Here is a 16,907-nt window from a genome sequence, read left to right as displayed (position 1 = left end):
GAGTAGGTATTTGGGGAGTATAAGGGGAGGAATATAACAAAAAGTTTAATGAGGAAAAATAACTGATATTCTTACTGAGGTGAGAACCTACTGGAAAATCTTGTCTATATTCTGATATGTATGTTTAATCCCTCATTTATATTATATATATGATATATAGTTAGTTAGTTAGTTAGTGTGCACTTGTGCTCAGGCAAAGGGACTAGGAAGATAAATAGTGGTCGATTCTTGAATTGTATCCATATTGCATCTATATCGCTGTAGGAATACCCTTTTAGGGGCAGTGCCTATCTATCCCATTTCATAACAGGCCTCATCAACCTGCCAAGAAGGATAGAGATACCCGGAGATCCGTTAGAATTGTAGGAATCAGAATCCATTACACCAGCTGCAGCAGCAGTTGAAAGATCAGCCTTTGGAGTGATTCCTGAGGCGTAATTAAAAAGAACTTTTGACACTGCTGAGGTATTTATGGCTTGTAAATTGCCATATTTGATTGCAATATCTCAAGGGATACAGATTCATGAAGATATATGGAAAACGTCTACCTAAAATGAAATGTACAGAAAAGGTATCTAGAATCACTTAGTGAGCTGTAGAGTCAATCAATTAGCTAGCTGTAGAATAATGATCAAAAGGAAACAGAGAAGTAGAGGGAGTATTCATGTATTTGGGTGCTTTGTCTCTGCGTGCGTGTGTGTTGGGGGGGGGGGGGGAGCAATTTGATTCCATTTATCAAATAAAATTTGTAAGGTTTCCTTCTTCCAGAAAGGCATCAATGAGTTAGCAATATTTTGGAGGAGAGGTGGTTACTTGCCCTCTTTCTTGTGCATGACTCAGTGTCTTGTCAAAGTTGTTGTACATCTTCGAAGAGACCTTATGTAGGTACTCCTCCATCCTCTTGTTTGTGACTAGCACCTAAGATAGGAATTTAGGAGCATAGTTTTCAAGGCATGTTATGGATGCCATCAAGCCACCTAGGTGGTTCTTTGAGGATTATGTGTAGCAGCAACTTGCATTGCTTTGCAGCATGAATGCAACTCTCATTCTTTTTCTTATGTTGCTTTTGTTTGCAAACCATCTCATTTAGGTTGTAGGGGGCTGAATGAGAACTCTAAGGATTTAGACTTGGAAAGAGTAGTATTTTTTTACTAGTTTTTGGGAGGTGAATTGGGCTTTGGCAACTTAATAATTAAAATTAGGAAACCTTTTACCAAAAATTTTTAAATTTTTTAGGATTTTTATTTTCCCGTTTGAAGGCATGAACTTGGTAAGGAAACCTTGCTTTGATCTGTTTTCAGGTATTGGTGCTGCATGAGTAAGTAGAGCAGGAGGGTAGTTCTTGGGAAAGTAGTGTTGATACTTCTCACAGTTAGGCATCCTGTATTCAGATTCTGTCACAAGACAGATTAACTGACAAACTGGCTATTGTGGTTGGTTGCTACTGCCATTTTTGTGTAATATCTTTGCTGATGGCTGTCTGTTTGCTCTAATTTGTCAGTGTTGGCCTCTTTTCATCTTCTTCATGGTATCATTTAGCCTATGGAAGTGTTAACTGTTGAATTACTTAAATCTACTTCTTGTTGGTGACATTTGAATAATAATCTTATTTTTTAGTTCTATATATACCACAAAATTTCCACTGTGTTGCTCTTTTTGGAGTTCTCTTTATTGTATGTGAGTTTGGGATTAGGGACATCCCTACTGGTTATTTAATGGACCTGAATTTTGTGACAGCTTTCTTTGAGCTCAAGTCTGCCATTTTTCAGTGGTTTTCCTAGAACATGTCACCATAAAATTGGACAACACTCCTAGGCTAAGACAATTTTTCATGTATAGATGTTTGGACTATATTTTACTAGATTATTATTATTTTCGGGGTCTGAGAAACCAGACAATATTTAGATGTATTAGATTCCCTATGGCGTGAGGCATTACTTATAGGTGGTAACACTTGGGTGGACCTTGAGGTTTGCAAGTAGTCATATGAACTTGCATGTCATTAGGTGGCATCGTATCTGCTTCTGGTCTCCACCAAATCCTGTTCCTTGATCCCTTACACATGAAGCCCTATATACTGTAGATGCTTATGTTTCTCACCATCTCAAGCTGTTCTGCAATTTCAGTGCAATCAGTTATTTTTGTCATCATTATTTTATGTCGCTGAAACGTCCAAGTCAACTTTCCCTCTCAAATTCCATTTCAATCTCAGCCTTCCTCTGCTCGTATTTTGGTTCTATACCCACCTGCCGTCGCTGGTTCTATACCCACGCGCCATCCCTCTTTTGAAAATAAAGAATTCCCCGCCTTCCCAAACCAAGATAGATAGTCCGTGTAGAAATCCAAAACCAGCTCACCGGGAGAGAATCTTCATACTTAGTCCATGGCTGCGGGATGTGGCATTGGGAGTGAGTGGTCCCTAACAGATTCAAGGCAGCATACTCAAATAAGTTGGCGGAACATATAGCTGTGCCTTACTGATCGTAGACCAACTATATATATATTCCTGAGTAAGTATTCATATTCACTCCACAACAATGGACTGTCATATCATCCTATTCAATACCTGTATTGGTAGTATTCCTTGGATCCCTCAATGCTTTATATTGCTGATATATCCTTTATAGTGTTGCCTTTTATCTCATCATGTTAACTCGGCCATAGCCATTTTATGCAAATGTTATTTCCTTATTGCTCAGCTTCTATGCTTGATAAGTTATCGGGTATCTTCTACCAATTTATTTTAATGGAATGGATTGATTGGATGCCACTCTAAAAGTTCCCTTCCAGTTTATCTGGCCACCTCTATGACTTCTTGCATTTCCAGTTCATCTGACCACCTCAATGACTTCTTGCATTTCCAGTTCATTTGACCTCCTTTATGACTTTTTTCGTGTCTCTCCTATTTAGTCACAATATCAGTGGTTACTCTAGGCTCTTTGTTGGGTATCAAATTCTTGTTTGTAAGCATTGCTCATCTGGCATCAAAGCAAGGATTTGGCACCATGATGCATAGGTGGCATCTAGGCTCTTAGGGAAAATGCTGAATTCGGGTTCATCAGATTCGATGTTAGAATATTTAGTTTCTATAGTCCAAGTTTGTCTTCTTGCTCTTATTCATCTTTTGGGTTTATTGCCTTGTAATTATGCAATTAGTCATGCTATTGTTGGGCATCAAGGCCTACCTTGTCCCTTAGGACAACCTTGGCATATCACCCAACAGTGGTTGACAATTATCATCTTTTCTTTTTGGGTGAACATCATAACTATCTTTGTAGCACAGAAAAAAGAGGAAGGGGGGAAGGGATCTGGTGGCACTCTTTTTGTGGTTCTTAATGTATGAATAATTTCGTACATAGACAGTACTAGCATTTTAGTTATTTGATTTTTTGTTAATAGTATTATGCTTTCCACTAACAAATTTAATATGATTTTTAGGGGAAGCAGCGAGTTTTGACATAGTAAATTTGCAAAGCAACACTGGTATTGGTTTCAGATTTTTTTTAACAGGTCACCATAAGGAGGGTAGATGATAGATAGACCTAATTAGGAGAATCAGGTCTCTCAGTACACGTTGGACTTCTGCTTTGGTTGGAGGATGGCATTGGTAGATGAGCTAGCTAAGGAGGGATAAACAGTGCACTGCAATATATGTGCATTGTTCTATTATATATTTTATTATTGCCTATAGTCTGTTTTTTCGCAGTTTTGGGTGTGGTAACTAGACCATCAGATTCTACCCCCCACCCCGTCCCACTCCACCCAACCCAAAAAAGAAAAAAGAAAAAAAGAGAAGATAAAAACACCATCAGATGGTGAAGATGATTTAATGATAAGAGGATCTAAGAGTCAACATGGCGTGACAAGTCGTGTATATAGATGCTTGTAAAATGGTCTATAGTGTCTCTAGATGATACCATGGAAGATGGGAAGTTAACAACAGAAGAATTTGAATATGTGGAGCATGAAAGTGAAGAGCTAGATGTGGTGAAAAATTGCTGAGCTTAAATAGGGTGCGGCGTACTGACATGTAGGAAGCAAAGAAAGAAAGTTTTTTTTTTTTTTTTTGGGGGGGGGGGGAGCGGGGGAGAAAGGTGGGATCAATGAAGAATGTTGGGTGCAATTCTAGGTAGGTTAGTAATCTCTTAGATTGGTGTACTGAAGAGTAGCAGGGCTAAATTTCACAGAGTAGGTTAAGAGATGCTACTTAGAGTAGTCAGAAGTGAAACTGTGGAAGGGGCGGAGGTCTACTACTATTGTTATTATCTGATATTCAGCTCGACTGATCTCTATTCACCCTTGTTTTCTTCCACTCGCTCTGCGACTGGCGTTTGTCATTTTGAGGCTTGCTGTCTTCTGGGGATTGGTCTCTTTAAGAAGAGAGCCTTGCCATTAGAAATGTGTTCCTAGGTGAGATGTTGCTCTCTAATATATGTGATTGTGGAGATTATGAGGGAGGAAGATAGCCCACGGCAGTATATACGGATGGGATTCTGGGATGGTTCATAGAATCATGCTGTCTTGTCCTTGGTAATGTACTTGATGGCTGCTTTCCTGGTACAACATACTCGTTATGAGGTTGTTGATTCTAGGTGTATAGATTTTGGGAAGATCTGTGGCGAGCTAGCTTTCCTTTAGTGCTGGATTCCAAATTCCAAAAATTTTATTTCCTTCCAGGGTGAAGTATTTTCTGTGATTTCCTGATAAATAAGAGTAATTGTCTTGCAATTTTTTGGCTTTAAAATGGAGTTTGAGGGACAATGAGATTCTATCTAGATCACTGACATGTCGTCTCCTTTTTAAGCGAACATGATATTCATATTTAGACCCTCAGTACTTGTGGCATGTTGTCTTTGACTTCTTGCTTCATTGCTGTTATCCTGTAAATGTCTTAACGACCTAGCTTTTATCCCCATATGTTAATGATGAGAGATATAATAGCCATTCAAGCTGTACAAAATGTCCAGCTTCTCATGGGTTACTTTGGATGCATTGGTAGTTTGCCTGGAATTAAGCTTTATGGTAAAGCATGACACAGAGTTTTTCTTCAGCTGGAACAAGTTTGTTCTCCTGAGTTCTGTTCTTCATGTGCCCTTGGGTTTTTTTTCTTTTCTTTTTCCTGCTGGGTATTTGCTGAAGTTCTTTTTCACATTACTGTCAGATAAGATGCTTTGAAAATCATGGTGCTAGTTTTGAAAACCCAGATTGGACATTGTATAATGCATGTGAAACAAGCCGTGATTGGTTTCTTAATCTCAGTTTATAAGTGCTATGTTTCTTGACTACCTAGTGAATCTTCTACCTGCTTATTGAGTTCTATTTTTGTCATCCAAGAAGCCAAACTATCACTCTTCAACAAACTATTACTCTTAAACCTAATCAACCATGAATGATTCAGGCTTACATTAAAATGTTTAGGCCTAACCTCAATGGGTTTCCTCAAGGGATGTGGTTCAGTTGGCAGAGGCCAATGTCTAACCTTTAGGGGTTGGCTTAGTTGGTGAAGGTTAATGCTTCATCTCAATTGTGGGTGTTTTTCAAGCTATTTCTTCTTTAATTGAGGTTTATTTATAAAGTAAGGGATAATTATTGTTGGCCCCTTATGACAACAAAATCACTACCTTATACCTTAAGGGTGTGTATTTATGCTGGTTAATTAATTCAGGTTCTATTAAAAATTGACGGTTCTTGAATTAATGATGTAACCAAATAAAAAATTGAATTTAGAGTTTTTTTTCTTCTTCCCATTTTGCCCATTTAAGTTGGGCTCAAATTCTTATTTTGTCCACTTAAGTGGCAAATATTACAGTAGATCCAATTTTGTCAACTTGAAATGCTACAAAAAATATCAATGTTAGTTTCTGTTAGCTTTGAGTTTAAAATTATCATTTTGTCCATGGGGTGAAGGGTTAAGGGGAAATATAATATGTATATATATTTTACAACACTTTATTTAATTTTTTTCAAATTTACAAAAGAACTCCTTGTTCAATCGATTCACCTGAATAAGAAGAGCATCACTAGATTCACCACCACCCAATTTTGACTTTTGCCGCCAACCTAAAATTGAAGAAGATGATCACCAATTCCCTTCACCTCCCATCTCCCACTTCAATCACCGACCAAATTGTCGAATTTGTTTTGACGACTAAAGGATTTGATGTTTTTTCTCGAAATTTTTTCACTTGATTTCTATGCCAAATTGGCGGATTAAGGTTTTCTTACCACCAGATTTTGGATTTTTAATTCTGCGTAGGACTTAAAAGCTTTTTGATCCTTAAGAACCGTGTGTTTTCAGATCAAAATTTTAGAGCTTGACTTAGTGGTGATGGTGGGTTACATAAATTGATTTTGAACCATGTTGGTTGCAAAAAAAGGAGAAGGTTGGTGGACAAAGACAAAGAGTAATCGAGAATGAATATGTGGCTTGGATGGTCAAAAAGTGGGAGAAGAGGGTTTTGGACTAGGTTTAGGTTAGAAAGGTTGGGTTGTTGTAGATGTGATTTTGGTAAATGTAGGTGACCAGGTTTTGTGGTTTCTTGGTGTTGTGACTTTCGTAAAATTCCCGAAGCAGAAAGGGATCATAGTTTTGCTTCTTCTCTCAGGCTATCAAATGAATCCAACCCTTGTCATTGTATTCCAGAAGTGAAGTAGGATCAAAGTTGACAGGTTCATCCCCTTCTTTGACCGCCTCAATATGCAAAGCTTGTGGAACTCCGGTGTTTTTTTTTTTTTTTTTTTGGCTCTGGTGGTGTTTTCTTAGGTTTAAAGAATAAGGAGTTATTTGTAAATTAAAAAAAAATATATATATATATAATTTTTTAAAATATGTCTTTTCGGTAAAATAGTATTTTTAAAATTCAAATCTTTAAGTGTTTTGTAATATTTCAAGTTTAGAAAATGAAAAAACTCTTGAATTTAAAACTCGCATGATATAACCAAAATGGCAAAATCTAACCTAAATATTCCATTTGGCGAAGTTCTGCTGTAAGCATGAATTGGTTGTACCGAAAACAAAGAGACCGGCAAATTGAACTCAAAAATCCGGTTCGGCCTAACAAAAAACTTGAAAAACTAAATCGGATTCCAAAGGACTCGACGATTCTATTCTTCCGGTTGATGAATTGCATCTGCAAGTAGAGGAACTCCGCTACAGCTGAGGGCAGAACATAGCTGCTGTTTCAAAGAGGTATTCAATCTTTTCTGTTTGTTCTTGTCTATCTGATTGAATTGGTTAATGTTGCGAGTCATTTGGGAGAGAGTAAATGGAGAGCTTCTCCATAGATTAAACCCTATGGCAGACCCAATTCTTCTTTTTGAAAAAAAGCCATTTCTTCTCATTATATTCTGGGAATTGACTGATGATAGAGGGACTTGCAGTGTTTGAGCCTATCGGCGAACTGGGTTTCTGTGCTTCCTAAGTTCAAAGGCTTGAAATTTTGTATTTCTTGATTTGCCGCCACCTCATCGGTGTAATACAGGTCTTTCGATCATTTTCCCCCTTCTGTATCATCATATGTCTTGATTTATTTATTTATTGTTGAGTAACAGAATTCATTATAATTGTATGCTTGATTCGGTTGATGGGTTTCTATCTTCTTACCCTCACCGTGGTTCATTTGCTACTTGGTGAAGAATATGGGTGCTTCATCTTAAATGCATAATAATGCACATGTTACCCTCTTTCTGTGTTGATGTTTTGGAAGTCATAGGGAGGAGGAGTGATAGAATCTTGTTTAATTAGACCTCTGAGGAAATGACTTTTTCATGGAGATAGGTGCTTGCATTATTTGATCTCTTTTTGTACCACTTTATTCAGATGTGTAAGTCTGTTAGATATTGAAAACGTGCATTTTTCCTCTCTTGAAGTTTAGAGCTTTATGTGTTCATACCCCTTATTTCCCACACACATATTTATTAACTACAGCAGCATGGCCACATGGTGTGGTCTCTGCTTCTTCCTTAATTTTATAGAGGTTCACTTGGTTGTTCTGTTTTAGATGTTTTGCAGGATTATCCATGGTATGGGCTTGATAGGTTTCTGTTATCTACCGTTATTTTGTCTCGATATGAGAATATTGTTGTATAAGAAACTCTCAATTTTGTAAGGCCTGTTTTTGCTGTTAGTTTTGCCCATTTAGATAGTGAGGAGTGTTGAGATGCATTAGATTTGCAAATTGTTAATAAAACTGTTCTTTTAACAAGCACAATCCAATCTTCTTTTGTTATGTACTTCCCATTAAGTAGATAGTTTTGCAAGTGGTAGCTGTGGTTGTTGCCCTAGAGGTTGTGTAGATGGCCTAATTTTTGGTTGATAAGAAGTGATACATACCTGTTGGTCATGCCCCTACTGTTTCTGTTGATGACCTACAGATTGGGGTGACATCCTAAAGTTCTGTCAATGTTACCAGCCCCACCCCCAATTCCTTATTACTTTTCATTTAAAAAAAAAAAGGGTTAGGACAAGGCTATTGATGTTGCTGTTGTTACACTATAGCCTGTTCTAAGTAGGAAATAACCTTTAAGGGAAAAATCATTTGAGCTGCATGGTCTTGATAAGCTTATAAGATCACAAATCTCTTTCTGATGTATGGAATGATGGTGTCACTGTCAAGTAGCTATTACATGCCTTTGTTTAAATACATTAAATTCATCTTCTAGTTCAATCAGATACCCTCCAATCACTAACCGGTGATTTGCAGTCCCAATGTTGAATCGTTTAGCTTTGCTAAGATGATACAGATAATTGGCTGGACCAGTTTGACCAGTTGGGGTACATAGTGAGGAACTGATTTCAAACTGGTTGTTAGTTCTTAACAGTATATCTTGGGAAGTTTGTGTTAGGATAATATTATGTACCGGGCTGTGATTATGTCTGCAATATTCGCAGTCTTAGTTTCCTATTTGAGAGAGCAACTTTTTTTCTTTTTGTATGCATGTAACCCAGTAAATTGAATGAAGAATGGAAAGTTGAGTTTTAATTTTGAGTGTTGTCTGTGTATTCAAGCAGTTTGTTTTTCTGTGTCATGAGATTTTTTCTCAGACTTCCATTAAGACAGAAAAATCCAATGATGCTTGCTGTCCTCACTGGTTGACCTTTATTGCCTTCACTCCAAAGTCCCTAGGATTGCCTCTGATTCCTTTTTGGATTGCCCGCGTGGGGTTGGCAATTTTTTTTCTCCCCGAGAATGTCTCCATTTCAACCACTTAAATCTTGTATGGATTTTTGTTCTTCTCATGATTCCCTATGCCTTGGGTCAACTCCTGTTGTTGAATGGATTTACTCAGTTTTTGCCTCATTGTTTCTGTTGGAAACTTTAGCTGTAGTCTATTATTTACTCTTAAACAAGTGTAATTTTCTTTACTTTATAAAATGACATTTATGGGCTTTCCACTGATTTGGTTACATCCCTCAGAGAACTTAATCAGCATCGGAAAGATTACTTAACATGGAGAAGCCTCAAGGATTAAATACTTGTAGAACATGCAGCAGTAGAATGGTTGCTGACAGTGAAGATGTAATGGTCAACATACTTTCTCGGCTGACAGTGAAGGCACTCTCAAGATTCAAGTGTGTCAGCAAGCAGTGGAACAGGCTGATATCTGACCCTTGTTTTGTTAGTTCACACCAAGTTCGGGCAACCCAAGATCCAAATGTTCTCCAAGTGTTATGGGTAGATCAGCGGGATGGATCGATTGGGATATGTTCAATCATGGAAAAGGAAGAGAGGATGATTTCTGTTGATTGTATTCGGCCAAGTTATCCTCATAAGTTCCTCCATGGAGGTCCAATTTTATTGGAAGGGCGTCCCTGTAATGGGCTGATTTGCTTGCTTGCTGGTGGTCATGATAGTGACACCATGGTATGCAACCCAGCAACAGGATACAGTATGGTGATCCGGAGAGGCAAGAAGAGGAAATATACTTATGTTCAGGGACTTGGGTATTGTTCATCGAGCAATGAACTCAAAGTATTACGCCTATGCGAAAGGTTGAATCATGATAAGAGTATCCCTAAGAACGACAAGTGGTACGGGTGTGAGTTATTCACTGTAAATCAAAGAGGAATCCAGCAGGAAGCAAATCTTCCACAGCAGTCACGTTCATGGAGATACATAGGGGATCTACCGTATGAGATCGTTAGTCCAGCTCTCTTGCGTATGTGTTATGTAAATGGGAGAGCTCACTGGATTATTGATTACAGTAACTCAACTCCTTCAGAATTCATTCTCTCTCTGGATCTTGAACTTGAAAAGTTCAGTGTAGTTGCATCCCCAGAGGCTTGGTCAGAAGAAGATTTTCTTGATTACCTGCCGTCCATGCGTCTGATGGAATTGGGAGGCAAGCTGTGTGTTGGAGTTCGAATTCACCACAGAAAAGTATTGGAGATATGGGTGCTGAATGACTACACCAATTCCATTTGGAGTAAAGATTATCAAATTGATCAGGAAGCCATTAATCTTTCTCCTTCCCTTAGCCGTTTTCCTGTAGTTGCCTTATGGAGGGGACAGCTGCTTGTTGTAAGTCGGCTGAGAAAAATGCTGTTTTATGATCATCAAACAAATTCTTCTGAAGAGATCATTCCCTTGGAACCGTTCCATGGGTATGGAGGAGTGTGCAGATTTGTTGAAAATCTTATTATACCTTTTTAATCTCACTTTTCAAAGTATCTAGGCTGTGAAAATTGTAGTTCTTATGTGTGTTATTTGGAACTTCAGATTGTTATCTTCTTGCTCTTCTTGTAGCAAATGTTTTGGTTGCAATGTTGCTTGATGTTTTCCTTCTGATTGAAGGCTAGATTCGAGACTTGGTCTTACCAACTGAGATGTTATCGAATTTATTATTTCTTTACTAAAAGATGTTGGTCTTATCAACTAAGCAGCCCTGCTATGGTAGCGAATTTACTATTTCTTTACTAAGAGATGTTGGTTTTACCAACTAAACAACCCTGTAGTGATAGCGAGTCCAATCTTGACCAGGAAAAATGACATTCAACCTATCATTTCTAGTCTCTGATGAGCATAAGTATTTGTTAATGTGATCTCTCTCTATGACTCATGAGTTTAATATGCTCTTTCAATAAAAAAAAGTAAAAAAACATGAAAAACACAGATGTGTATGAAAAACATGTTCATCATCTTCCGTCCATGGATGAAAATGCTTGAAAGTAACCCATCCATCTTCCAACCAAAACGCGTCATGTCCATATCCACAACTTTCCCACTTCTGCACCCACCACCCACTACCCAACCATGTGAACTGATGATCTCAGATCAAATCCTCACCACCCAAAATATAAAAACATTAATTATCAAGATAAGAATAATTGTAGTCAAAGAAATTCAAAAAAAAATTACATTTTTTCAAATTTTTGTTAGAGAAAATAGACAATTAAACTGGGAAAAATAAAATGAAAAGCTGTCTCTGATCTCTAATTCTCTATTGAGTAAGAGTAGAGGAAGCATTGCCGGTGGTGGCAGTAGAAGCTGAAGAAGAAGAAGAAGAGTTCTTATGGTTATGCATCCACACCTTGAAGACCTGTCGAGGGACACCCGTCATTTTGCAGAAACGATCGATCTCGGCATCTTGATCTCTTTGGATTCTCCAACCGAGCTTCTCTGCAAAGGCAAGCATCTTCTCCTTCTGCTCCGGAGTGAATTTCGTCCTAGCTCGCTTCTTTGCGCTTCTCTCCAGCTCCAACAATTCCACCGGCGTCAACACATCCATGTGATGAACTCCACCACCACCAGCTGCTCCACCTCCACCGCCGCCATATTGGATGATTTCCATTTCTGAGTCGTCGCCGCCACGGTTAGAGCTGTTTCCGGGTCTGCCAGTGGCGGTTAAGAGCCTAACTTTCCGGTGGAAATTCCGGTGACAGCCACAGGCTTCGCATTGTAGTCCACCAGGTGAGTCACCGTCGGGTGTAAATTCGCCGCATCCGTCGGTGGCGTAGCTGCCTAGGCTGGCAGCATGGTTTTTCATGCACTCCTTGTAGATCTCATTTGGGCTATCATCTTCTTCCATTCTCATCTTTGATGATGGATTTGATGGATGCAATTTGGTCTGCAAGTGTCCCAAGAACCTTCTCTGGCCGTTATATAGTAGAGTAGACTTCTGAGTGGGTCCCCACCTTCCTACCCTTTTAAAAAAAAAGAGAACGGGAAAGGCTGTTTTTACGCTTATGCCCTCCCTCATGCTCCATGCGTAGAAAGCAGTAAATATGTCCTTTGCCTTTCGTGGTTTTGGATAACAGATTTTTGTCTCCTCAACGTAAATCTTGGATTAGAAATTGTGTCGGACTTATGCTATGCCGACAGTGTGCGGATTTTGGTTCAGTGCTGTATAGGTTTATCATACGAAATATTTCTGCTTATTTATTGAAACTCAACAGTTGAGATTGAAATTTCGATGAATTAAATTCTCGCTTGACCATCATAAGCTGAAGACATGATAGGAATAGCATGTTTGTCTTGGTTCAAGGAACTTAATTGAGAATCTCGCATATTTTTTTTTTTATCTCATCAATTTTAAAAGACATTCTCCATCGTTGGATCACTCGACCGTGAGGAAAGGGCAAGAAGGTCAAAAGGATCCGTGACCAAGAAAGGTCGGTAATTGCACATTTACGAAATTAGACATCTGAACTTTTCCAGGCTGCATGAGGTCCTTCCCACCTGCAATCTCTATGCATGCATGCCTGACAGAAGGCTAAATAAAAAGCCGAGACGTGGGTCCCACCAAGGGAGGTGGGGTTGGGGGTGGGGAACTTTGTTTTGGGGGTTACTGTAGTTTCGCAGGCTTTTTCCAGCCACTTGATTGATGGGTGGGTGTAGAGTAAGAACCCACATGAATGGTGATTGGTGAGAGGGTGTGGGTCCTCCGTCCTCATCTACGATAAAATCTAGTGTACCGACAAATTGTCACGTTGTGGGTCCCAAAGTCTCCCCAGAACCTTTACCGTCCTCCACAGCACCAGCGAGGTTGAAGCTGTCTCTGGCTACGGGATCACAAGAAGCCTTTGAACAGTGCAACAAGAATCTCCCACCAGTGTCTCTCAATCTTAAAAAAAAAAAAAAAAAAACTTGTGCCTTTTTGAGAAGTTGTTAAATACTGCCCCTTATGCAATTCGTTTTTTTTTTGGGAGAACCCCTTATGGAATTTAGGTGAGGAAGACATTGATCATCTCTTATTTAGTTGCTCTTTTTCAGCTGATCTTTGGAAATGCATCCTTCATCTTAATGGGTTTTCTACGCATGCTCCTATGCCATGGGGTGAGACGGTGCAATGGGTATCGGAACACTTTGCTGGGAACTCTCTAATGAGTGTTGTTCATTGCTTTAGTTTTAATATCTTAGTCTACTCCATTTGGTAAGAACGCAATAATAGAGTGTTTGGGAGGGGGCAAACCACTATCTCTCAGTTGTTCTGCAGAATCACTCGTATGGTACAATATAGGTTCTCAGATGATGCACTTTTGGTGGAAGATACCTCTTCTCATCGTGACTTTTTTGGGAAGTGGGGTCTTTCTGTTTCTTATGCTCTTCGATTGCCAACGTTTCATCAATGGAATCCTCCGAACAATGGCTGGTTAGTCCTTAATACCGATGGATCAGTTAAAAATAATAGGGGTGGTTATGGTGCGCTATACCGCAACCATGCTGGTGATGGTGTTTTTGCTATAGCAGGGGTGTTGAGGTGCAGTATATCACTTCTTGTGAGCTCATGGGGATGGCTAGTGGCCTTAGGAAGATTGTCTCTCAAGGACATAGTAAGGTGGTGCTTTATTCAGATTCAAAGTATTGCGTAGACATGGTCAAAAAAGTGGTGAATACTCACTGGAATGTCCTTTTTTTACTTGAAGAGATCTGAGATTCCATAGGGAAGCTCCAACAATGTAAGGTGGTTCATCAAGTTAGAGAGACGAATAGAGGTGTTGACTTCTTGGCAAGTCTGATAAATGATAATAAGAAGGTGATTTTTGATCCGGGAGGGTTCCCTGAACGCCTCAAAGCCATTGTGGCTGAGGAGGCTGGTGGGAGAGTTTTTATGAGACTATAATTTGCTTTGTAATATCATTGTATTATTCCTTTTATATATATTTATATATTCTCTTTGGTTTCTAAAAAAAAAAAAAAAAAAAGCGTTTTTGTTCTCGTTCTGAGAGACGAGTTCTTATGTAATATTATTTTTTAATATTTTTGTGTTAAAAGATCCTGTTTTGCTTGAAAATGAGTGTTTGATAAATTCGTTCTAGTATTTGATAAGCTTGTTTTAAGGTTTAAATCTGGACCAATTTTATCATTTTTGTTTTTATTCTTTAGTAAAAACATCTTTTTGATATTCTGCAAAAGGCGTTCTTTAGAATAATTTTAGGACTCATCCGTTCTTATAGAACAGAAGAATAAACCGTTTTAACAAATGCATCTAATCCGTTCTTCCGTTTCCAAATAACAGAAGAACGCTAAAAATGGTTTTTCAAAAATGTTACCAAACACACCCTAAATGAGCACGACATTCAGCACACCGTTAGATCAAAATCTTAGTTCTCGTTACAGCAATAAGTGGTCATCGAGAATCCAATCCAATAACATCAAGACAAAAGTAAGGTCTTTTTTTAGTAGAGGAAAAGAAGTACTTCTAACCTTGTGGACAAGAACCATGTGTTTTTTTCCCTCATTTTTTTTTATTAGATATAAATTTTTATCTTATATTTAGGAAGGAGGTTTACATTGATCCGCAATTAGATAACAAAATATTGTAATCACGCACAAGGTTCTCATGTATATTAGGATTTATGCTGTGGATTCTTCTAGTTAGAACTTATAACATATCCATGTAGTAATACAGTTTACCGTGAGACTAGCATAATTTATGCATTATGAACAATAATTATCAAATAATTTCTTTTAATTTAAAAATGTTTTTAATATTAATTTTTTTTTAATTATAAAAAAAATACATTACTTAAAGAGTAATCAGAAGGTTACAGTTATACTTCTGGTAGGAGCCTGATATGCTTTTGGGATAGTCGGATTCTAGAGAGTTTTAGTGGTTGTAGTAATAAAAGTTTGTAATAGTCTGGGGAATTTAAAGTTACAAGACGATGCATGATTCGTCTCTATTAGAATTTTCTCCAAGAGTGGCGTGTAAAGAAGTGGCCAATCATTTCGATTCCGGTTTGCATAACAATTGTATTGCCCTTGGTGGGTTGTACCAAATTTTTGCTTGTTGTTGTCCATTCCAAATTACTAATAGCGTAGCCTATACTTCATCGCCATCCTCCAGTGATCCATCTGCTATTATTCTAACACCATCATTCCTAGCAATTCCCACTCTCCATTTTGCTCCTTCTAGTTGTTGATTATGAACCCTAGTACACAATAAGGTTCATAAGTGGAAACTATAACATTCAAGAGAATCAATACTTACTTGAGACATGAAATGATTTAGAGTGATCTCTTATTCTACCTCTGACCAAGGTTTAAAGTATCCCACGATACTATACGATACTAGCCGATACGTATCCATATTTGACCCTATCGATACGATACATCTCGATACGTCTCTCCATCAAACGATACACAAATACATTAGCCAGAGCGATACAATACTCGATACAGAACGATACGTCTCTTAAAATCACTTAACCGATATGATACTCGATACCGATACTTTAAACCGTTGCCTCTAACCCCTTTAAGTCTATTATCCACCTATTTATGTAACTTAGACTTCTATAGGGATTTGGTTTTTGGTTTTTGTTTTTTGAAAAGCCATTGTCTCTTTTCATCCAAATAAAGTTAAGTGTAATAATAAAATTCCAATTAGGGGTTATGGTAGATTGCTTCTTATTTTCTTCTTGTTGCGAATTCCCATATTGTAAAGTAAATATATCATGTGCCCTAGCTACCCATGAACAAATGAAGACAAATTCTTCATTTTTATTTTTAGACCCAAATGATTCTATGTAATCATATCCAATGCAATTTCCAAAAAATCCTACATAGATTTCCATTTAAGTAAGTAAAGAATCTAAATATATGGTTATAGGTATTCCAACATGACTGGCCACTAGACAAATCCTTCTCCAACTAATATATACCACAATTTAGTCCAAACCCTTAATCGAAATGCCCTAATCAGATATTTAAATATATATATATATATATATATATATATATAAATCAAGTCAAGAAAGTGGTCTAGTGTTTGACCAACACAATGATTGGAAAAATATATAGTATCTTATCTAATGATCCGTACATATTTCTAAATTAGGGAACTTTATCTTGAAGATCCATGCGAGGTCGTTGCCATTTATGGCAACCCAACTAACCGAGTGTCATTACATTAATTAATTATAACTTAAAACTCAAAAGGTGATTTTAGAAAGACAAAACATTAGAAAAGTAGTAATAAATAAAGAAAGTCCTGCATAACACTCAAATGGATGATTATGAAAAATATTAATAAATAATTAAAATAAAAGAGTGGGAGAGAGAGAGGCATTGATTTAGATTTTATTCAGATTAAATTAAGCATTAAGATGAATGGCCCCACTCTTTCCGGATCTGTGCAGCTAATTTTGACTTACTTGACTAATTTTTGTTGTTTTTTGAACGGTAGGAGAGAGGGTTGTGGTTGTGGATCAAAACAATGTTTAAAGTATCCCACGATAACATACAATATTAGCCGATTGTATCCATATGTGACCAACTGATATGATAAATCTTGATATTGGAGCGATATAATACTCGATATGATGAGATGTCTCTTAAAATCACTTGACCGATACGATACACGATACCGATACTTTGAACCTTGATTGCAGACTTCTAATTTAAAACTAATATCATACGAAAAAAAAGGGTTTAAGTATAATAATCTTATTGATTGTGATGCAT

At 37.7% G+C, this 16,907-nt stretch overlaps 2 protein-coding genes across 4 annotated transcripts; one reads left to right on the top strand and one right to left on the bottom strand.

Moving 5' to 3' along the window:
• The first annotated feature begins 6,985 nt into the window (after window positions 1-6,985).
• On the top strand, window positions 6,986-10,777 carry LOC149000770 (F-box protein At3g07870-like). 3 transcript variants are annotated; one of them, XM_089140710.1, is made up of 3 exons: window positions 6,986-7,189; window positions 7,381-7,481; window positions 9,417-10,776. In XM_089140710.1, the coding sequence occupies exon 3, from the start codon at window positions 9,450-9,452 to the stop codon at window positions 10,650-10,652; it is 1,203 nt and encodes a 400-aa protein (XP_088996836.1). In that variant the 5' UTR covers window positions 6,986-7,189; window positions 7,381-7,481; window positions 9,417-9,449; the 3' UTR covers window positions 10,653-10,776. The 3 variants fall into 3 exon arrangements, with proteins under 3 accessions (XP_088996836.1, XP_088996838.1, XP_088996839.1); XM_089140712.1 differs by having other exon boundaries at window positions 7,369-7,481; XM_089140713.1 differs by lacking the exon at window positions 7,381-7,481 and having other exon boundaries at window positions 9,417-10,777.
• A 21-nt stretch (window positions 10,778-10,798) lies between these two features.
• Window positions 10,799-12,087, bottom strand: LOC149000769 (zinc-finger homeodomain protein 11-like). The gene has a single exon (XM_089140714.1). The coding sequence runs from the start codon at window positions 12,031-12,033 to the stop codon at window positions 11,440-11,442; it is 594 nt and encodes a 197-aa protein (XP_088996840.1). The 5' UTR covers window positions 12,034-12,087; the 3' UTR covers window positions 10,799-11,439.
• Between the last annotated feature and the right edge of the window lie 4,820 nt (window positions 12,088-16,907).

Source organism: Hakea prostrata, chromosome 11, assembly GCF_041222555.1.
Source record: "Hakea prostrata isolate BN-2017 chromosome 11, UWA_Hpros_2, whole genome shotgun sequence".
Classification (NCBI taxonomy): domain Eukaryota; kingdom Viridiplantae; phylum Streptophyta; class Magnoliopsida; order Proteales; family Proteaceae; genus Hakea; species Hakea prostrata.
The sequence above is the reverse complement of the archived record's forward strand: the minus strand, read 5'-3'. Positions and strand labels throughout refer to the sequence as shown.

Coding starts and splice junctions, on each gene's coding strand:
- LOC149000769 (XM_089140714.1), bottom strand. CDS start 12,033: ATGAGAATGGAAGAAGATGATAGCCCAAATGAGATCTACAAGGAGTGC.
- LOC149000770 (XM_089140713.1), top strand. CDS start 9,450: ATGGAGAAGCCTCAAGGATTAAATACTTGTAGAACATGCAGCAGTAGA.